This window comes from Otolemur garnettii, unplaced genomic scaffold (assembly GCF_000181295.1).
Source record: "Otolemur garnettii isolate 467f Iridium unplaced genomic scaffold, OtoGar3 scaffold00017, whole genome shotgun sequence".
NCBI classification, from domain to species: domain Eukaryota; kingdom Metazoa; phylum Chordata; class Mammalia; order Primates; family Galagidae; genus Otolemur; species Otolemur garnettii.
Genome location: NW_003852412.1, coordinates 12,569,058 through 12,592,788, shown reverse-complemented (window position 1 = coordinate 12,592,788; position 23,731 = coordinate 12,569,058). Strand labels below are relative to the sequence as shown.

Here is a 23,731-nt window from a genome sequence, read left to right as displayed (position 1 = left end):
TTTTTTTTGCAGTTTTTGGCCGGGGCTGGATTTGAACCCGCCACCTCCGGTATATGGGGCCGGCACCTTACTCCTTTGAGCCACAGGCACCACCTGAAATATATTTAATTTTTGATGTTATATATTCTTTTGTGCACATACATATATAAGTAACTGTGTGTTTCATCCTGCTGTTCTACTCCTATTCTTAGCTACACCATACATATGGTTCTTACATACTTACTTCTGCTATTCTAAATAATGCTTTTTATTCACATTTCCCTTTAAAATCAGATGTGCCCCCAAATAACTAGCTGACAGAACACAAATAGAATCTAGAATTAATGCAGGCAAAGATGTGTTTTTAAATTATCTCATGCACCTTGTATTATTTTTAGATTTACTACAAATCTCAAATATTTTAACAGCACCAGGAATTTTAAAACTAACACCTTCTTCTGCATCTCAGCAAGTCCTTAAGAAGACATTTGACGGCACTTATTTCCTCTGAAGTGTAGGTGACACCATAAAGCATTATTTTCACAAACAAGTTTGCTTAAAAAAAAATAACTCACGGAACAAGTAACAAATTTTTTTAAAAAGGCAAAAAGACAAACTAAAGTGACTTTAACATTTCTTTAAATTACAAAAAAAAAGAATAATGACCAAAGAACTTTCCTACATATCTCAGATGTGGGGAGTAAGGGCAGACTTCTGCTTAGGATACAGAAAAACTGGGAAGAGCATGCTTCTAACCCTCACATCAATTAAAAAACAAAACAAAACTGAATAATCTGCAAAATCAAAGCTGTACTTAAAACTCATATCAGAGGGGAACCAATCAAACCAAAACATAACTGGGGAGAGATAAAAGACGAGCACTGATTACTAGAGCAGACAACCAACAAAGAAGTCAGCACAAGCTTGTAATGAATTGCTAAAGCTAGCAGGTGGTTAGAGGGAGAATGCAGAACCCCTAGGAGTATTCACACCCAGTCACTGCCTCTACTCCACAGATCTCAGCAGGGGCTCAGAACAAGCTAGGGGGACTCAGGGACTCATTCAGGGTACAGATCTGGAAAGATAAAAAGCAGCCAGGAAGCTCCCCTTTATCTCCTCAAAATAAAAGCATTAGTGGGGCAGCAAACCTCACCTTCCTCAAGACATAGCTGAAGACCTACTGCAGTGGGAAAAATCCCTCTAACCCCAGAGGAGTGACAGGAATGTGCCTTGGTCCTTACAGATGGGGACGGAGCAGGATCACTGAGAAGTGACCACCCTACACAGAGACACAGACCGCTAGGCTGAGTCTGAACCCAAGAACAGCCTCCTCTCAACCCCTCCCCCTCTATCATGCTAGCAAGCATGGGCCACCAGTAACAGCAGTCCACTGTAAAGGCTACCAGGAACAGCAGCCCAGCAGTCCACTGCTGGGGGAAGATAGTGTGGAGACAAACCCTCCGAGAGGAAGGCACAAAGGGGAGACTAAAGCTAATGAAGCCTCTGGAAAACAAGGCCTCATCCTAAACATAACACCAAAAAATGTGGAGTAGCGAGGGCCTGCGAAACCTGGCACCCTCTCACCTAGGCACTAAAAGCCTAAGGGCATAATAAAAATGATATAACTCTTCTCTTTTCTTTTATTTTCTTTTTGAGACAGAGCCTCAAGCTGTCACCCTGGGTAGAGTATTGTGGCATCACAGCTCACAGCAACCTCCAACTCCTGGGCTCAAGCGAGTCTCCTGCCTCAGCCTCCCAAGTAGCTGGGACTACAGGCACCCTCCACAATGCCTGGCTGTTTTTTGGTTGCAGCTGTCCTTGTTTGGCGGGCCCGGGCTGGATTCGAATCCGCCACCTCAGGTGTATGTGGCTGGCGCCTTAGCCTCTTGAGCCACAGGTGCTGAGCCAAAATGATGTAACTCTTTCCAAGCACAAAGCCTATCTAACTCGGTCTCTAGTGTCTTCAAAAGAGGTCCAGCTCTCAATAACAAATTATGAGGCATAAAAAGAAACAAGGAAAAAAACACAGGAGACAAAGTCAGTAAGAAAAGCAGACTCTCTGATAACTCAGATGTTGGCACTATTAGAGAAATTTAAAATAATTGTTACTGGCCAGGTACGCCTGTAATCCTAGCACTCTGGGAGGCTGAGGTGAGTAAATCACCTGAGGTCAGTTCATTCATTCAATACCAGTCTGACCAAGTACAAGACCTCATCTCTACTAAAAAATAGCAAAACTGGCCCAGGCACTGTGGTGAGCACCTGTAGTCTCAACTACTTGGGAGGCTGAGGCAAGAGTATCGCTGGAACCCAGGAGTTTAGGTTGCTGTGAGCTATGATGATACCACTGCACTCTATCGAGGCTGGCAGAATCTTGGTCTATGAATGAATGAAGTAACTACTATTGTGTTTATGACTATAGTCAAAGAGATGGACAACATGAACAAAGACACAAGGAATTACTAGCAACAAACAACCCAAAGAAAAAATTAAGAAAATAGTTCTATTCCAAGTAACATAAAAAGGATGAAATGCTTAGGAATAAATTTAACACGAGAAGATTTGTAAAATTAAAACTGAAGAACACTGATGAGAGAAATCACAAATACCTAAATAGATTTTAGGACATATTCATCCATGTTCACTCAAATTCACAAAGCCAATACTGTGAAGGTATCAATTCAACTTGACCTATAAAGTCAACTCATTCCCTATTAAAATTACAGTAGCACAGCAAGAATTTTTTTTTTTTTTTGGTAGAAATGGACAGGCCAATTCTAAAATTTAAATGAAAGGTAAAAAACCTTGACTAGACAAAATAATTCTGAAAAAAGACAAAGAAACTGGGAAGACTGACTTACTACAAAGCAACATCAATCATGAAGGAGATAGTGACAGGACAGGCACACAGTGCCATGGATCAGAACCGAGTCCAACAGCAAATCCTTCCATTATGGTCAATGGATTTTCAACACAGATATCCAAACAATTCAATGGGAAAAGTGTAGAAACAGACTCATACATACATGAACAAGTGATTTTTTTTTTTGACAAAAGCATTAGGTTATTAAGTTAGAAATGTCTGATTCTAAACACTAAGTCTGATGGTTGATGTCACTGATATTTCACTTTGACACTTGTTTTTATTTTATTGTGAAGGTATATGCTCGTTTTTTCAAACGCACGTTTGGTTTGTGATTATTTAAAAAAAAAAATTTTAGAGAAATTTTTGTGAAACCATGGATGAGTCAAACATTTGTGTTATTTTTGAATGTAAGTTCCATCACGGAATGAATGTAGTACAAATAGCTCGAAATATTTATATTAGGCAAGGAGAAGGTCTAGTCTCTTAATCTTCAAAATGAACCATGTGGGCAACCTGAGAGCAAGGTGGATAAGGATTAACCGAAAGGTATGGAAGTGAATTCATCACAACCTATGCACAAATTAGCAGCAAGATTTGATGTTACTATTTCAACAATATTAGACCATTTGAAACAAATTAGCCAGGTAAAGAAGCTGGATAGATAGTTTCTATGTGAATTAAACAGCCATCACAAGAGACTCCATCTTGAAGCCTGCCTTTCTTTGCTGTAACGACATAAGGGAGAACCACTTCTACACCATACATATTCTTATGTGTGATGAAAAATGGATTCTTTTTTTTTTTTTTTTTTCAGTTTTTGGCCGAGGCTAGGTTCGAACCTGCCACCTCCAGTATATGGGGGACCAGCACCCTAGTCCTTTGAGCCATTAGTGCCGCCCTGAAAAATGGATTCTTTTTGACCACAGCAAGCATTCAGCAAAATGGCTGGATAAAGATGAAGTGCCCAAACAGTCCAAAACCGAATTGTCATCAAAAAAGCTAATGGTGTCTGTTTGGTGGTCCAGTGCTGGTATTACCCACTACAGCTTCATGAAACTCAGTCAATCAATCACAGCAGATGTCTACTGCAACCAACTGAACACAATGAGGAGGATGCTGTGACCATGCAGCTGAGACTAATCAATAGAGACAGGACAATCCTCTTGTGAAACAACACTGTTCCACCAACAACACTGCTCAAACTACAGAAACTAGACTTGGAAACTGTTGTCCATCCGACCCTGCACCAGCTGACTACCACTTTGTCCAGGTTTTGGACCACTTCTCGCAAGGAAAAATATTTAATTCTTAGCAAGCTGTAGAAAATGCCTTTCACAATTTCATTGCCACTCAGTCTCTGGGGTGTTTGCTGCCGGCATAAATAAGGCACCATAAATATGGCAAAACTTAGTCCATAGTTTAGGCACATACTTTGACTAATTGTACTGATTCTCTCTTTTTTTTTTTTGCAGTTTTTGGCCAGGGCTAGGTTTGAACCCACCACCTCCAGTATATGGAGCCAGTGCCCTACTCCTTTGAGACATAGGTGCCGCCCTGTACTGCTTCTTAATAGAGATATAAGTTAAACTTTTGGTTCCAAACCAGACATTTCATATTTAATAACCATGTATAGGCAATTCACAAGACAGTCTTTTCTGCAGTTTTTCTGGACCGGATTTTCTGGGCTGGATTTGAACACACCACCTCTGGCATATGGGGCCAGCGTCCTATTCCTTTGAGCCACAGGCGCTGCCCCACAAGACAGTGTTTTCAACAAACATTACTGGGATATGTGAACATCCACAGCAAAAAGATGAATTTATTGTTTCACACAATAAACAAAAATAAACTCAAAATGTATCACTGACCTAAATATAATAGATAAAACTATAAACTTCTACAAGAAAACATAAAGGAAAATCTTTTATGACCTTGGAAGTTGTCAGACATGACACCAACAGAAAAAAAATTTTTGATAAATTAGACTTCATTAAAATTAAAGTTTTTGTGCTTCCTAAGGCACCACTAAGAAGCCAAAGAGTAGGAAAAAGTATCTGCAAATCATATAAAACAACTTATAATTCAAATACATAACTTATAACAAAATATAAACAAGAGTAACAAGTTAACAAGTCAACTTAAAAAACAGACAATAAAACTGAGCAAACATTTCACCAAAAAAGATACAAATGTTTAATAAATACAAAAGGTACTCAACATCAACTAGGGAAATGCAAATTAAAACTAAGACAAGCTCCTAACTATATACCCACTAGAATAGCTTTAATCAGAACGACAAAAAATTAAGTAGTGTTAGTGAGGTTGTAGAGAAACTGGAACCCTCAAACACTGCTGGTGGGAATGTAAAAAAAAAATAGCTGGGTAGTTTCTTAAAAATTTAAACATGATTTTTTAAAAAGTTACCTCCCAGAAATACCACTCCTAGGAATATAATCAAGAAAAATGAATACATGTTCACACGCAGAACTGTACATGCATATTCATAGTATTATTCATAAAGCCAAAATATGAAAAGCAGCCAAATGTCTATTACCTGGTAAAGGAAAAAATAAAATGTGGTATGGGGCTACAATGGAACACAATTCAACTATTAAAAAGAAATGAATTATTAACACACTCTGCAACCTGAATGAACCTTTCAAAACCATTATTTTCAATGAAAATAAAAAATAGCAAAAGACCACATATTCTATGATTCCAGTTCTATGAAACATCCAGAAAAAAGAAATTTTAGACATGAACTAGTGGTTGCCTAAACCTAGTTGGTATAAATAGCAATTGCCTGCCAATGGGATCCAGGGAAATTTGGGGATGTTGGCAAAGGACTAAAACTGATTATGGTGATATTGGCACTACTATTTCTTTTTAAAGTTTTAGTATATTAGGGAGATATAGACGTTTTAGTTACATAGTTTGCTTTTGTAAATTTTAAGTCAAAATTTAAGTGCAAAACCCAATAGTTATAAATAAAAAAACTAATGGTGTATGTTTGGTGGTCCAGTCCTGGTATTATCTACTACAGCTTCGTGAAACCTGGTCAATCATGGCAGATGTCTACTGCAACCAACTGAACAAAATGATGAAGATGCTTGCTATTAAGCAGCCCAGACTCATCAATAGAGACAGGCCAATCATCTTGCAAAAAACAACACTTGTCACACAAACAATGTAGCTCAAATTACAGAAGTTGGACATCCCCATTATTCTGTTCAGTTGGTGGCAGGAGATATCTGCTTGGACCTTTATAGAGGTGTGTCCCTCACCCACAGAATGTGTAATAAGCCTGTTCAAAGTATTGTTGGGTGGAAATTTACTCTTTCTCTTCTTCCCCTTCCCCCTACCCAAATTTCAATGAGTTTTGCTTCCCTATGAGTATGGAGGTACTAATCAACTAGTTATAACTTAGTGTTGAGTACTTGTGGTGTTTCTCCATTCTTCACTTAAGAGAATGGTCTCCAATTCCATCCAGGTTACTATAAAAGATACCAGGTCACCATCTTTTTATGGTTGAGTAGTATTGCATGGTATACATATACCACATTTTACTGATGGACATTTGGATTGTTACCTCATCCTTGCAATTGTGAATTGTGCTGCTATGAACATTCGAGTGCAAATGTCTTTTCTTTTTTTTTTTTTTTTAATGTTTTTTTCCTTTGGGTAAATCCCTAGTAGAGGGACTAAAGGATCAAATGGTAAGTCTACTTTAAGTTCTTTGAGGAATCTCCATACTACTTTCCACAGAGGGTGAACTAGTTTGTAATGTCACCAACAGCGTGTAAGTATTCCTTTCTCTCTGCATCTACATCTGCATCTGTTGCCTTGGTATTTTGTGATATGAGCCATTCTCACTGGGGTGGGTGGTATCTCAGTGTGGTTCTGATTTGCAGACTCTGAGCTTGTTTTCATGTGTTTGCTCGTCATTGGTCTATCTTCTTGAGAAAAGTTTCTGTCTATGCCCTCTTGTCCAACTTTGAATGGGGTCTTTTGATCTTTTCTTGTTGATTTGCTTGAGTCCTTTATAAATTCTGGTTATCAGTCTTCTACCAGATGTGAAGCATGCAAATATCTTTTCTCATTCTGTGGGTTGTCTATTTGTTAATTGTGTCTTTTGCTATGCAGAACCTTTTAAACTTGATCAGGTCTCATTTATTTTTGATATTGCTATGAATGCCACATGGGTCTTCACAAATTCTTATAGATAAGGTTGATATCTATGAGTTTTTACAATACTTTCTTCCAGAATTCTTTAGTCTCATGACTTATGTGTTTTATCTATTGTGAGTTAAGTTTTGTTAGTGATGAGAGGTGTGGGTCCTGTCTCAGTCTTTTATATGTGGCTATCCAGTTCTACCAGCACCATTTATTGAATAGAGATTTTTTCCCCATTGTATGTTTTTATTTGCTTTGTCAAACATGAGATGGCAATGTGAGGGTGATTTCATATCTAGATTCTCTGTTCTGAACCAAAAGTCTATTTTGCTATTTTTATGCCAGTACCATGCTGTTTTGATTACTACAGCTTTGTGATATAAGTCTGGTTAAGTGATGCTTCCAGATTTGTTCTCATTTTGTAAGATGGCATTGGCTACTTGTGGTCTTTTATGATTTCATAGGAAGCATGGAATTATTCTTTCAAGATCTGCAATATATGACAATGCATTCAATGCAATATGGGAATTACACTGAATCTGTAGATTGCTTTGGGTGATATGGAAATTTAACAATGTTGATTCTACCAATCTGTAAGCATGGTATGTTTTCCCATCTTTTTACATCCTCTGCAAATTTTTTTTCTCAGTGTTTTGAAGTTCTCCCTATAAAGATCTTTGACCTCCATTGTTAAATATATTCCAAGATACTTCATTTTCTTTGATGTTACTTTGGAGGGTATTGTGTCTGTGACTGGATTCCCAGCCTATTTTTCAGATATATGAAAGCTACTGATTTGTGTACCACACAAAGCTACTACACTGATTTGTAACCTATAACACTGCTCTAATTGTTTATCAATTCCATGAGCAACCCTTGATTGAGTCTTTGGGTTATTTGGGGGTTTTTTGTTGTTGTTTTTGCTGTTGTTTTGGCATCACAGCTCATAGCAACCTCAAACTCCTGGGCTCAAGTGGTCCTCTTGCCTCAGTCTCCCAAGTAGCTGGGACTACAGGCATCCCCCACAACATCTGGCTAGTTTTTTTCTGTTTTTAGTAGAGATGAGGTCTTGTACTGGCTCAGGACAGTTTCCAATGCCTGAACTCAAGCAATCCACCTGTCTCATCCCCTCCCAAAGCTCTAGGATTACAGACATGAGCCACAACACCTGGCTGTCCTTGGGGTTTTCTAGGAACAAAATCATATCATCAGCAAAGAGTAAAAGCATGACCTCTTCTTTCCCCATGTGGATACCCTTGACATCCTTCTCTCATCTAATTGCTCTGGTTAGGACTTCCAGGCACCAACCAGCACAATAGACTCCAGAGTGTAAAACTGCCCAGAAATTAAAGGTTAAAGCCTAGATACCACAATGGCCCAAGAGATATACCAGATAGAGAATAGTCTCACACAACAGGACAAACAAAAATCCACCCTACTTATCAATCCTCTCAATAAATGTGAATGGCTTGAACTCTCTAGTGAATAGACAGACATAGGCTGGCTGAATGGATAAAAAAAATACAAACCAAGTATCTGTTGTCTTCAGAAAATGCATCGAACCTGCAAGGACACACTGAGATTCAGAGTGAAGGGATGGAAAACAATATTCTATGCAAATGGAAACCAAAATAGATTGGGAATAGCAATCCTCATTGCCAACACCCTCATTGCCAATACCACTGAACTGAAAGCAATAAAAGCAATAAAAGACAAAGAGGGGTACTATACTATACTGGCCAAGGGAAAATTTCAACAAGAAAACATATCAATCGGCTCGGCGCCTATAGCTCAACCAGCTAAGGCGCCAGCCACGTACACCTAAGGTGGAGGGTTCGAATCCCCAGCCCGGACCCGCCAAACAACAATGACGGCTGCAACCAAAAAAGAGCCGGGCTTGTGGCGGGCGCCTGTGGTCCCAGCTACTTGGGAGGCGGAGGCAGGAGACTTGCTTGAGCCCAGGAGTTGGAGGTTGCTGTGCGCTGTAATGCCACGGCACTCTATCCAGGGGGACAGCTTGAGGCTCTGTCTCAAAAAAAAAAAAAAAAAAAAAAAAAAAAAGAAAACATATCAATCTTAAACATGTATGCACCCAGCCTACGTGCACCCAGATTTTTAATGCAAACTCTTCTTGAGCTAAACAAAAAGACAAACAATAACACCATAATAACTGGAACTTTTGACATTCCACTTTCAGAACTAGACTGATCTCCAGGCAGAAACTAAACAAAGAAATTTTATACTTAAACATGATTCTAGAACAAAGGAACCTAACAGACATTTAGAAAATATCCCACTGCAACACTACTGGAATATATGTTCTTCTCATTGGCTCATGGATAGTTCTCCAAGATTGATCTATCATATCCTAGACCACAAAACAAGTCTCAACAAATATTAAAAAATAGAAATTATACCAGCTATCTTTACCAACTACAGAATAAAATTAGAAAGCAATTTCAAGAGAAATACTCATCCCTACATGAAGTCATGGAAACAACTTATTGCTGAGGAGATAAAGACAGAAAACAAAGGACCATGGGGCTCCATCTACCAAAACCTGTGGGATACTGCAAAAGCAACCCTTAGAGGGAACTCACTGCTGTAAATGCCCAACACTCCAGAAATCAGAAAGATCACAAATCAACAACATCTCAAGGAACTGGAAAAGGAAGAGCAAACCAATCCCAAGCCCAGAAGAAAAAAAGAAATAACTAAGATCAGATCAGAACTAAATGAAATCAAGAACAAAAGAACCATACAGAAGATTAGTAAAGTAGAAAGGTGATTCGTTGAAAAGATAAATAAAATTGATAATCCTTCAGCCAGATTAACCAGAAACAAAAAGGTCTCTAACAAGTTCAATCAAAAATGAAAAAGGTAAAACAATAGATAACATAGAAATACAAAACAGCATCACGGAATATTATAAAAATCTCCATACCCATAAATTTGAAAACCTGGAAGAAACAGAGAAATTCTGGGAACCATACTACCTCCCTAGACTCAACTAGAAAGAAACAGAACTCCTGAATCAACCAATATCAAGCACCAAAATTGAAGCAACAATAAAAAACTCTTCCAACAAAAAAAATCCTAGACCAGATGATTTCACACCAGAATTCTACCCAACTTTCAAAGAATTTGTCCCTATACTCCAGAAACTATTCCACAACATTGAGAAAGAAGAAAACCTCCCCAACTCATTCTACAAAGCAAATACCACTTTGATACTAAACTATCTATGACAGATCCACCACTGAATCATATTGAATAGGGAACTACTGAAAGCATTCCTGTGTAGAACTGGAACCAGACAAAGATGCCCATTATTGCCATAACCACTCAACCTTTTAAATTTACTTAAAAATCATTTATGTGTACCTTTAGAAAAGGTGAATTTTATGGTATGTAAAATATATCCCAATAAAGCTGTAAAAAAAAAAATCAAGAAATGGAGTATGGATAATTATTCTAAAATATGAAAGTAAATGTCACAAATATAAGTCAAGAACAAGAACTCCTGGTAGAGGTTTGGTGCTTATAGCTCAGCAGCTAGGGGGCCAACCACATACACAAGGGCTAGTGGGTTCAAACCCAGCCCGGGCCTGCCAAACAACAATAACAACTACAACAACAACAACAAAAAATAGCCAGGCATTGTGGTGGGTGCCTATAGTCCCAGCTACTTGGGAGGCTGAGGCAAGAGAATCACTTAAGCCCAAGAATTTGAGGTTGCTGTAAACTGTGACACCACAACACTCTATTAAGGGTGACATAGTAAGACTCTGTCTCCAAAAAAAAAAAAAAAAAAAAAAAAGACCTCCTAGTAGAAAAAGATGAAAAAGGAGTATATTATTTTACTTTTAAAATCCTTATACGGTTATTTAAAACTATAAATGTAACTTCTGTACATGTATTGCTTTGATAAAAACTGAAGTACTTTCAAAAGTATTCTCTACAAGCTAAAAGAAGGTTTAGTGGCATGTAACTATGTGTCACAAACTAAAATTATAACTAGAGGATGACCAAGAAATATCTATCTTCAGGCTAACTGGTTACTTATGTATGCTGCAGGGAAATGCAAATATACCAGAGCTTTAGCAATAATAATAATGGTCCCTTTTTAAAATTGAGCAGTGAGTTCACAGTTCATAAACACTTCACTATTATATCTAATTATTGTTCCAGATATTGTTTGGTATATATTAAATACATAATAAAAAATGAGACAAAGTACTATTTTGAAAATTGTCTTCAAATCTAAAAACAATGTCTTTGCCTTCACTATATCAGAATCATAAAAAATGATGAATCGAACATTTATCAAGTTTGAAATAACAGATTAATTTTTTGGCTTTTGAATATGACTAGATATGACAAAATAGCTTGTGTCAAACATATTCCCACAAAAAAAAATTAAAAAGGAAAAAAGATGTTTAAATCCACTGAAGAGCTGCTACAACCAGGAACAAATGGACCATAGTTTCGGAGTGGAAGAGAACTAGAGAGATGTATGCTGATATTCTATATGTACTTTTTTCCTGAATGGAAGACAAGAGGCTAAGAATACAGGGCCTATCTGCAGGGAAACAGAAAAACCAATAGAACTATTGATGGTCTCGCAGGACTAGAGGCAAAAAACTGGATAGACAACCTAATAAAATACTGATGAGTAAGTAAATAAGCACAGAACTGACCCGAACATATATTCAGCTTCTTTGTCAAAAGAATGTACCAAATATTGATGCTAAAATGGAAAGCAGAGCCTCTGATCACAAAGTCGAGTTCTCTGCAATGGTTCCTAAGAGGACAAGCATCAGAACAGCAGTTCTCAAGTTTTGGTCTTAGTACCTCTTCACACCTTAGAAAATTCTTAGGATCACAAGGCACTTTTATTATATATGTAGGTTGTAGCATTTGATTTACCAAATTAGAAATTAATACTGAGATATATTAGAAGTATTTAGGAATTCACTTTTTAAAAATAAACCTGTTACCAGTTATCTTTAAAACACTGTATTTATTTTTTAAGAGTATTTAGAGTTCATTAAAAGTTCGTTAAAAAAAGCTCTACAAAAGTTAAGACAAAACTTAACAATACAGGGGTGGCAAAAACACCCCTAATTTTAAAAACATTTTTAAAATACAGTTGGGAAACAACTATATTTTTAGAAACAGTGAAAGAGTACCATTATTTATATTTTGGCAAATCTCATTAATGTCTGACTTCTATCAGAAGATAGCTGCACTCTCTTATCTGCTTCTGCATTCATTATGTTTGTTATCATTTGTCATGTGGTCTCTGAAAAAAACTCCACTCTAGGCTCGGCGCCTATGGCTCACCCGGCTAAGGCGCCAGCCACGTACACCTAAGGTGGTGGGTTCAAATCCCCAGCCCGGACCCGCCAAAACAACAATGACGGCTGCAACCAAAAAATAGCCGGGCGTTGTGGCGGGCACCTGTGGTCCCAGCTACTTGGGAGGCTGAGGCAGGAGACTCGCTTGAGCCCAGGAGTTGGAGGTTGCTATGAGCTGTAATTCCACGGCACTCTGCTCAGGGGGATAGCTTGAGGCTCTGCCTCAAAAAAAAAAAAAAAAAAAAAAACTCCACTCTACACTTAGGAAAGAATAAGGGTAAAAAGGCAAACATCTTAATATTATTATGACATAGTTTAGACTTGTTGAGCCCTCTGAAAGCATGCTGTCCTCTTCCATTCTCCCTCAAGAAATCATAGAACTACATTTTATGAGTCTAGGATCTGCCAGGGGAGAAGTTGAAAACCTTACAGGGTCATCTCCTAGGAGTAGAAAACCAGAGATAAGCAAGGCAAAATGTGAACTCTCTCTGAAACAAACGAACATTATCAGAAGCCTGCACAATTTTTTACTCCAGATTCAGCCAAGACCTGTTAAGTACACCAAGAGATAGCACCATATAAATTGAAAACTGAGAGAAAAAAACAGACAAGACAAACAGACCCACAGAGTGATCTAAATACTGAAGTGTGCACACAAAAATATTAATAGGAGAATTTCACCAGAGAATAAAACCTTTTAAAAAGATTCAAGTACACACTATAAAAGAAATTTATGAAATACAGAATTCATTATATGAGTTTAACTACAGACAAGAAAACACAGAAGATCAGTTAAATGGAAGACAGGTCAACAGAAAATATTCAAACAAACTTGGGAATAAAAAGACTGGCAAGTACATGAAAGACAGGGAGGATACTGGACGAGACGTGTGAACTGAGGCCTACAAGGGACAGGAGAACGGCACAGATGCAGCATTTGAGGAAACAGTGTCAGGCATTTTCCAAACAGTTCAAAAACCCATCAATCTGTAAATTCAAGAAGCTTTATAAACTCCAACCAAGATGAACACAAAGAAAGCTACTTAAAATCACACAGAGAAAATCTTATTTAAAATAGCCTAAAAGATAATTCCTTTAAAGCAGCATTATTAAGACAGCTGACTTCTCAATAGACATGATGAAAGCCAGAAAACAATGTAATAGTATATTTAAAAAGCACTATAAGAAATTATACTTACTTTCTACATACTTCAAAAGCCTGTGAGAATTACAGAATGTGATAAACATTTTAAAGGCAGGAAAAGCCTACATTGTTTCTTCTACTATGAGAATCTTAACTACCTTCCGGTATGGAGAAATTGCCATTGGAAAATTTGACAATTTTGATTCTCACTGGTGTGGTTAAAAACTGAATAAAAGGTGTTAATAGAAAAAAAAAAAACAAATTATACTAGCAATATAGAATTTATATCAATGACATAAACTTCAAAATGAACATGAAATGCTTTTAGTCACACAAAAACTGAAGGAATTCATTCCCAGCAGGTCCATACTAATGTAAACAAAAGATAAAATAAAAAATACACAGAAAATACAACATTTTATGAATCCAAAAGGAGAAAAAAATGAATGTAAAACATATTTTATAAATATGTATGTAATACATATTATTTCATAAATAGTAAGATAGTAGATACAAATCTATATATATCAGTAGTTACATTAAACATAGGAGGCCAATTAAAAGATTAGATTATCAGACTAGATTTTTTAAAGTTCATTTTTATCTGGAAATACAAGGGATACCTTAGTCTAAACTATGATTTCCCCTTGGCCTAGATTGGGGCACGAGAGAACAATGGACTAAACAAAGCAAAATACAATGTATAAGAAATCACAGTTCACTTATAAATCATCAAAAATAAAGGACAAAACCGAACAGATCCAAAACAAGTTAAGAAATTTCTAACTACCATTTATTGACAATCGATGATTTCAAGTCTTCCCTATGCATATTCTCTAATGCTCTTATCAACTCTACAAATATTTTCCCTCATTTGCACTTAACAAACTGAGGTTCTGAGAGGTTTTACAGCATTTGCTCAGGACAATATAGGTTTTTAAGCAGAGAAGCCAGGATTAACACCCTTTCTCAGTCTGTTTCCAATAGTTATGCTTTTTCAACAACAAAATTACCTAATATTTTAAATATTTCAAAATGCTTAGTGATCTGTGGGAGTGCAAAATTAAAGACCAAGTTACAATCTTTTTAAAATACACAAATGACCAAATGTCAACTCCACGGTTAATTCTGATATCTGTTAAACTTAACTTTTAAAAGCACATTCACTTTAGACTTCTGTATACAATTCTCTTTCAGATCTTTACCATGGATTGCCTTATGGAGGACAAAGTCCTATGAGTTTATCAGTATAACAAAATGCCAAGTTATACTTGCGAAAGGTACGTTAATTATTTAAAATACTTTAATTCAACTTTCCGTCTAAAAAAAACTATTCCTCTCAGTTCTACTCTGTATAATGAAACACAGATAATTAATATAATTGTGATACATTCTAAAAGATTAAGAGGTAGCTAAGAACTCAGCCTAGGAATTGAGAATACCAGAACTGAAAGTGTTCCACAGAGCATTTTTATTTCAACTGGCAAAGAGAAAAGATAACCAAGTGACTTCAAGTAATAAAAGGCAGAAAGCTGGCGTTTAGTAGTTTGACTACATAAGTAATAGAAGGTAGAAAGTCCAAAGTTGGCAGTCTCATTATCATGTTTTAAGTCTCTTACCGATAACTCCCACTGCCACCAACCAGCATCATTACAGATAACATAATGGTAACGTGATAGAAGTAGGCAGAAACTAGATGTCATAAATAAAAAATCAAAAAAGCCTCGTGGGTCTGGCTTAACTAACAAGGAAAAGCGCAGCAATAACTTTTCCGGGATCACACCAGGAGTGAATAGGTCCTTTTCATTCTTCTCTAACCCACTACAGGGCGGCCTCTCCTTATTCCTTGACAACTATCTCCCATATTCTGATATATCCCTTTCTCTCTTCCTTTGCTTCCATTTCTAATCAATTTTATTTTTTGTTGCTGGACACCTTTTCCAAATTTCCTAACATTCTCACATTTCCTTTTCTCTTTGTTTTCTCGTTTGCAAAGATTGGTTTAGAGACAGACAGACAGACAGACACACACACACACACACACACATTCTGGTTAATTAAAGAGATGGGGGGGGGCAACTGAACAATTAAATGTGATACTCTAATTTCCCTAATATATGATTTGCACAACAAATACCTATAGCCTAGTAATGTTACCCCTCATTCAAGAGACTTAAAAAGGTTTGTTATTCATATTAGTTTAACTCAAATAAAAATGAATTGATAAATTCCTGAATACAGGAACCCATACAGGACTATCATTTCAATCCGTTATTTCCCAATGTTTATTTTTCTTAAAGCAATAGTTCAACAAGATGCTCCACAGAAAAATAATGGTTTCATAGTCAAGTCACAAAATACAAAGCACACGAGGCACTTGAAGAATCTAAGAAATCCTGAAATGAGACTCAGTGCCTGTAGCTCAGTGAGTAGGGTGCTAGCCACATACAGAGGCTGGCAGGTTCAAGACTGGCCTGGGGCTGCCTAACAACAGTGACAACCACAGCAAAAAAATAGCTGGGCGTTGTGCTGGGCACCTGTAGTCCCAGCTACTTGGGAGGTTGAGGCAAGAGAATCACTTAAGCCCAAGAGTTTGAGGTTGCTGTGAGCTGATGCGAGTTTGAGGTTGCTGTGAGCTGTGATGCCACAGCGCTCTACCGAGGGTGATATAGTGATACTTGTCTGAAAAGATATCCTGAAATGAAGCAGCTTATTAATATCCAGCTATTGTCAACCTTATTAAGCTAATAAACTCCTTTTCTTTTTTTCCTCTAATGCCTAGTTATATCTCACAGAACATGCATTTAGGAAATGTTAATCTTAACCACTGATTGAAACAAGCTATCCAAGTATTATACTTAATCTTATAGCTTAGTTTTTAAAATGTTAATTGCCTTTGGAAAAGCCAAAAATGAATTTAAGAGAAAATAATTACTAAGTTGCTAAATGCAAATTACTTGTTTTAAATGTTGCATTTATATTATATTATAAATATTATATTATATTTACCTTCCTTAGGTTCTTTAAAAATTAAGACTGAAACCACCAATTGTACTTTTTAGGGGGGAGGGGGAACAAAGACCAAAATTTTCCTTAAGATCAAGTTTATCACATGAAATAGAAAATTTTAAATATCTAAGACCATTTTTATTTTTCCTACATTAATTTTCATGTTTTCTTTTTTTCAAATGAAGAAAAGGATGGGATTTTATGACTTATGAAAGTCAATAAATACAAAGGCATGCTATACTGGACTTTTCTGAAAGTATGTTAAACAACATAAAAAAGATTTTAGTGAAAAACGTGTCAATTTTTCCATTAAGGTGTACTACTAATTACTTACTTCAAGGTATTAAAAAGCATATTTTAAAATACACACATTTTACCTGAAAGCTCCGTAAAGTGGTCTGTACCAACAGACAAATGAACAAGGAGTAAAAAGCAAGAACCACAGGATACTCAATCCAAAATCAACCCCTCTTGAAGAATCAACACAAAACCAAGCTGTGCATCCAAAGATATTTAGAAACAGTGTTACGGCGTGGACTGTGGAATCAAAAACAAAAGAGAAAGAGAAAGGTTTAAATTCAATTTATGAATTCAACAAAAATTATAAATGAAAAAATACTTCTAAGAGAAAAATCTATCTCCTATTTCTACTTATTTTTCAGAACACTGCTATATCTTACATATTTGATTTGAAAACAGTATACACAAAAAAGGAAATTCTAATACATGTACTGTTTGGCAAAAATTCTGGCAGCCCTCTCATCCTAAGAGGCAATTAGATTGCTAAACCAGAGAAGCACCAACTTAAGGATCTATATGAAGGAAATACAATGTGTCTTCTGATTCAAGGCCTGGAAGAAAAGTAGTGTCTGCTCAGAAAAGAATGAAGATTTAGGAGGAAAACGATCCTATACTCAGAACTGTATTTTAATAGAAATAGATCCCGGCAAATTCTGCACGTTTTTTTTTCCCCTGATAGACCAAAAACAATCTGTGTAACATCTCCCTACATTATGATCGTAAAGAACCACATCTGTCCCTCATTATAATAACTAAGAATTGTTTTAAAAATGTATTCACAGGTTGCATTTATCATCAGAATTCTTATATAAGCCAGAAGAATGCTCAATGTAAATTATGAATACAATAAAACTATACCAAATAAACTATAGCAGTTGAAATTAACATGAAAACCTATTGAATCTAAGTAATAAAAACATCTCAATATGCATTAAAAACAAACTAAATCTCTTTCCGAATCAAAATTAATATTTAATGAACCAATATGAAAATACATTCTAGGATTCTCCAAATTTGCTTTCATCCAACCACTAGATAAATAAACAAACTCAGTCTAGAGTAAACGAAGGAACTCCACAGGAAGTGTGAAAACACCTAGGTTAATAACGTTAAGACTAAACCAATCACTTAACTTCTATGAGTTCATTATTTCAGCTACAGAAATTCAGGAGCTCTTCCACCTTTAAAATTCCATTCAATTCTATCACAAAAAAGAGACTCTCACTCATTTGGGATTTTAAATGAGACTCTATTCTCATTTGGGATTTTAACTCTCATGAAAGAAAGCTGGCTAGTATTAATAAATTTACTTAAAATGCTTCCTCAAAAAAAGGGTAGTTAAGAGTTCAAGAGCAGAATTCAAAAGAAAAAGAAAATTATTACTCTGTAGCATTAACTGGTACTCAGTTGTCTAAAAAAGGTTTTAAATGTTGAGAACATTCTAATTTAAATTTCAATGTTCAAAGAAATAACTTTTAAAGTTTTATCTCCTAATCCACTTAAAGAAAGACAATATATGTCTTAAAGCTCGCAAAAATTTTCCAAGTATAGATAAAAATAGCAATTTAATTTTTTACCATACAATTTTTTTCTGAATGTTTCCACAGGAACAAGCAACCATTACCAATGGAATCATTCGCCTGTACCCTAAAGAAGACTAAAGTGTCCAGGGCTAATTACTGAACAATCTGTCCAATTATCCAGAGTTCAAAAAACATACAGAAAGGCAGAGTTGAGTGACAGCGTTGCTAACTTCAATACAATTTTAGTGAGAGATGAATCTGTGTTGCTGGACCCTGAATGTAGGTAGAATACTAAAGAAATCTCTTGATTTTGGTTATTTGGGTTGCAAAATGAACTTTCTTTCATATAAAATTTCAATTTGCTTTATTAAGCACTCAATCTGTTAATGGACCTAAATTTGCAACCATCACTAAATAGTCTTGATAAATTCTGAATTACAATATAGACCCCTAAAATAAATGCCATACTATCTTCTTCACTAAATGGTTAATGTAGCTGACTTGTTTTTCTTCTTTCCTGTTTCTTTTTAACATCAAACTACACTCAAAGAGGTTGAGATTTATGTCACTGTGATACTTCTCTTTTTTTTTTTTGCATCCAAAATCTTTTTAATAAAAAAAAATACGAAATGCTTCACAAATTTGCGTGTCATCCTTGCTCAGGGGCCATGCTAATCTTCTCTGTATCGTTCCAATTTTAGTATATGTGCTGCTGAAGCGAGCACCACTGTGATGCTTCTAATTGCTTCAGTTCATTTATAGATTATATTATTTGCTTCAGTTAAGATACCTTTGAAAGGCTCGGCACCTGTAGCTCAGTGGCTAGGACGCCAGCCATGTATACCACAGCTGACGGGTTGGAATCCAGCCCAGGCCTGCCAAACAACAATGACAACTACAACAAAAAACTAGCAGGGCATTGTGGCAAGTGCCCATAGTCCCAGTTACTTAAGAGAATCATTTAAGCCCAAGAGTTTGAGGCTGCTATGAGCTGTGATGCCATAGCACTCTACTGAGGGCAACAAAGTGAGACTTTGTCTCAAAAACAACAACAACAACAACAACAACAAAAAACCTTTGAAAGTATATCTTCAGCTCTGCGCCTGTAGCTCAAGTGGCTAAGGCACCAGCCACATACACCAGAGCTAGTGGGTTCAAATCCAGCCCAGGCCCACCAAACAACGACAACTACAACCAAAAAACAGCCAGGCATTGTGGCAGGCAACTGTAGCCCCAGCTACTCGGGAGGCTGAGGCAGGAGAAATGACTTAAGCTCAGGAGTTGGAGGTTGCTGTGAGCTGTGATGCTACAGCACTCTACCCAGGGTGACAACTTGAGGCTCTGTCTCAAAAAAAAAAAAGAAGAAAGTATATCTTCATCACATTCAGTTTAAAATGTTAATTACTTCTTCATTTCAGTACTTTGTAGGTGTTATAACATGGAAATCTAGGCCTTGACCTCTACAGTTGAGCTTATCCAACTTGTGTAACGTTGGACAAGTTATTCAAATTCTCTGAGCTTTAGTTTTCCTATCTACAAAACAAAGTACCTGCCTGTAGCATAGTACCTGCTTCACAGTGTGCTTAGGGTTTAATAAGGCAATGTATGCAAAGTGGTTAGCACTGTGCCTGGCACGAAGTAAATCCTCAACAAATGTTAGCTCTCCTTATAAAAGTATGAGTCAATCCCAAATTTGACAATAAAATAATATTTTATGAAAAAAATTTATTAAAATATCATATATTATATGAAATGTAGGCACATTACTAAAGTAGGAGTAGACGTTACTTCAGTCCAGGTAATGCTGCTTCAAAAACTGGAATTTTGAGTCCCCTTTGAATACTGTTAAACAAACTTGCTAACTGAATAAGGCTGGGGAAAACTATAGTCAATTATATTATTTGAGAAATTCAGAAAGTGATTATTTCTAGACAAAACAGACTTATTTTCTTTCTTTCTCTTTCTTTTTTTTTTTTTTTTTGCCGTTTTTGGCCATGGCTGAGTTTGACCCGTTACCTCCAGCATATGAGGCCAGCCCTACACCTTTGAGCCACAGGTGCCACATAATTTTTTTTTTTTTTTAAGATAGTCTCACTATGTCGCCTTCAGTAGAGTACCACGGAGTCACAGCTCACAGCAACCTCAAACCCTTGGGCTTAAGCGATCCTCTTGCCTTTGCCTCCCAGTAGCTGGGACTACAGGCACTTGCCACAACGCCCAGCCATTTTTTGTTGCAGCTGTCATTGTTGTTCAGCTGGCCTGGGCTGGGTTCAAACCTACCAGCCTCAGTGTACGTGGCCGGCACCGTAACCACTGTGCTATGGGCGCCGAGCCAAAACAGACCTATTTTCAAAAACTTAGCCTTGGTAAAGTAGTTAATAACTATACTTTAGTTAAAATTAACCATCTTCCCCTTTCAATTTCTATTTACTAAATTTCTTTTATAATTTTTTTCCAAACCTCATCTATTCTACCAAAAACAGTATTTTCTGGTCAGCCCCAACTACTCCAGAGGCTGAGGTGGAAGGATTGCTTATGGTCAGGAGTTCAAGACTAGCCTGAACAAGAGACCCCCATCTCTAGCAAAAATAGAAAAATTAGCCAGGCATGGTGACACATTAACTACAGCTACAGTTTTTCCAGAGGCTTTGAAAGAATTGCATGAGCCTAGGAGTTTGAGGTTGCAGTGGGCTTTCACGATATCACTGCACTCTAGCCTGGGCAACAGAGTAAGACCCTGCCTCAAATGAAAAAAAAAAGGGAGCACCCTAAAAATTAGCCATTGACCCAGATGTCACATAGGTAAGAAGCTAAGATAGCTACCTCTCCTTCTGACAATGATATCAAATAAGGCTGAGACTACTGTTTGGAAGAAAAATGAAACAGAGAGTAAGTGGGAAGTCTGTGTACATACAGGAGAACTGTTAACAGCTTGACATTTTATTTTAGGATTCCCTGAGTTGTAATTATGCTCAAAGAAATCTGAGTATCACAACCTAAAATGTTCTAACATTCCATTCAATAAAATATCCTACATTAATTACATACTTTCAATAATAGAAGTATTCACAACCACTTAAAATGAAAAGTAAACTGTGGTCTCTCTGCATAAAAATAGCATGCATAATTTTTTCAAGCAAATCACGCCTAGATAACAAATTTCAAGGAATAAGAACCATTACATGCAACAGAGAAGTTGTTCTTTTCTTAAAAGAATGCCAGTTCTCAGTTATGTTTTTCTCTTCCAAGGACTTATACTGTCACATATGGTATAATTTGAAGTACCTAAAGATGATGTTTCACTCTGAAAATTAGAATTATTACAGAAAATGAAGACCAATTTACTATACTATCCTTAACATATCAATTCCCAGAAATGGTGGATTTGGACATTAAAATCTAAACTCTAAAGAAATATATAATTTGTTCTATACTCACACATCCACAAGTAGTACATAAGCTTTACTGTCTTTTGGAATTCTACAGGAATGTCTACTGAAAAGTCTTGATAGAAACAAGGTCCCACAGGAAAATTTCCAGGAAGAGGTGGCCAATTATTTTTTCTACCTGTAAATTAAAAAACAAAGACAAAAACAAAAATTATGTTACAACAAATACATTCATTCTGATTTTGGGTTTTGTAATAAAGAAAAACCCTATCTATTATTTTAATAGCTAGTCTAAAAAATGTAATACTGTATCTCTATATTCCTAGAACTTTGGAAGCCAAGCTTTATATTTTTAAAAATTTTCTAAGAATATCATGTTAGAAAACATTAGGTGGTAAAATAATTTTCCAGTTATCATATCCTATCATGTTTAGCAGGAACTAAACATGCACAAAAACTAGAAATAAAAAAATCCAGAGGAACATAACCCTGTGATTCTGCCCTAAAAACAAATTTAGTTCTAAGTCCCAACAGTCTGGCTGTTAAGGAAAAGTCATCTACTGTTTAAACTTTAATTTCTTCCACAACATCTTAAATCTTTAAAAATAATTCTGCTATTATTCCTAACCCATGTGGAGAGAGAAAATCAGCTTCTAAATTCTTCAAGTTTTTGCTAACTCCATGAAGAAACACAAGATTAAACCAATACCAAAGAATCAAATTTGGAAATCTCAAAGTCTGGAAAAAATAATGCCCAAAAGACATATGTGAGAAAACCATACAATTATGAAAACATAAAACAGTCATGAGAAAGAAGCTGAGAAATTACGAACCTTCCAAAACCTAGAGAAAAATAAATTCAATCTGTGAGGGAAGAAAATATGCCTAAATAAAGAAATTAGATTGAAGAGAAGACCTAGGAAATAATAGGCAAAATTAAACATATAACAGTAAGTTAGAATATAAATTAGCACCTGAAGGCCATACGTGCATGTTAGATGCTATAACCCACAATTTTTTTTTTTAGACATAGTTTCACTTTGTTGCCCTTGGTAGAGTGCCATGGTGTCACAGCTCACAGCAACCTCAAACTCTTGGGCTCAAGTGATTCTCTTGCCTCAGCCTCCAAAGCAGCTGGAACTACAGGCGTCCACCACAACACCTGGCTATTTTTAGAGATGGGGGTCTCAGTCTTGCTCAGACTGGTCTCAAACCTGTGAGCTTAGGCGATCCACTTGCCTTGGCCTCCCAGAGTGCTAGGATATAGGTGTGAGCCACCATGCATGGCCTATAACCCACCACTTTGATCATACTTTTTATAGACCAGAAGAATTTTCAAAGTGGGAAAAGCATGACTTCTTATTTCATATTCTCCCCTATGTGCCTCCTCTGTTACATTTATCACCCTATTCAAATTCCATATAATTCGTATGTTTCTTGCACCAGTCTCATAATACCTGACAAGCAGTGGAGAACAGTAGTAGAGAACAGAGGCTGTGGGACCAGAACTGTCTGCCACTTACTGGCTAGGTGGCATTTAGCAACTTGACCTCTCCGACCCTTAGTTTCTAAATCTGTAAAATGAGAACAACAACGCTACCACCTTTCACAAGCTTATAATCAGGATCAAGTAGGAGTTAAAAGGTGAAAAGTACTAAGATGTCCTGACATACTGCAAATCTATTAGTTTACACTATTCGTCACTACCTAACATCTCTCACAGTACACAGAAACAATTTTGTATTAGTCAGTGTTAAAGAAATAGGACCAATTTTGTTTACAGCTATTTCAAAAACAATGATCCCAAGCAAATCTTTAGTTCCTCCTTGTATTGATGTTGCAAGCAAGAAAATGACCCAGGATAAACATATTCTCATGAGGCCTTAGACTTACACATCTCAGATAAGAAAGGAATAGTTCTGTATTACTGTTGTTCTAGCTTTGCATTCCATCCTTATCCCAGACATCCTAAACCAACTTATCTAGGT

At 36.5% G+C, this 23,731-nt stretch overlaps 1 protein-coding gene and 1 non-coding gene across 3 annotated transcripts in view; both read right to left on the bottom strand.

Annotated features, from left to right (window-relative positions):
• SCAMP1 (secretory carrier membrane protein 1) overlaps positions 1-23,731 on the bottom strand; it is a 103,114-nt gene that overhangs the window by 22,131 nt on the left and 57,252 nt on the right. For both annotated transcript variants that reach the window (XM_003785934.2, XM_023510926.1), the window contains exons 5-6: positions 21,793-21,921; positions 16,909-17,068 (exon numbers count right to left, since the gene is read on the bottom strand). In XM_003785934.2, coding sequence (XP_003785982.1) covers positions 16,909-17,068; positions 21,793-21,921 — 289 coding nt within the window. The remainder of the gene's footprint in view (positions 1-16,908; positions 17,069-21,792; positions 21,922-23,731) is intronic.
• On the bottom strand, positions 18,973-19,079 carry LOC111723953. The gene has a single exon (XR_002772355.1). It is a non-coding gene; the product is annotated as a U6 spliceosomal RNA (small nuclear RNA).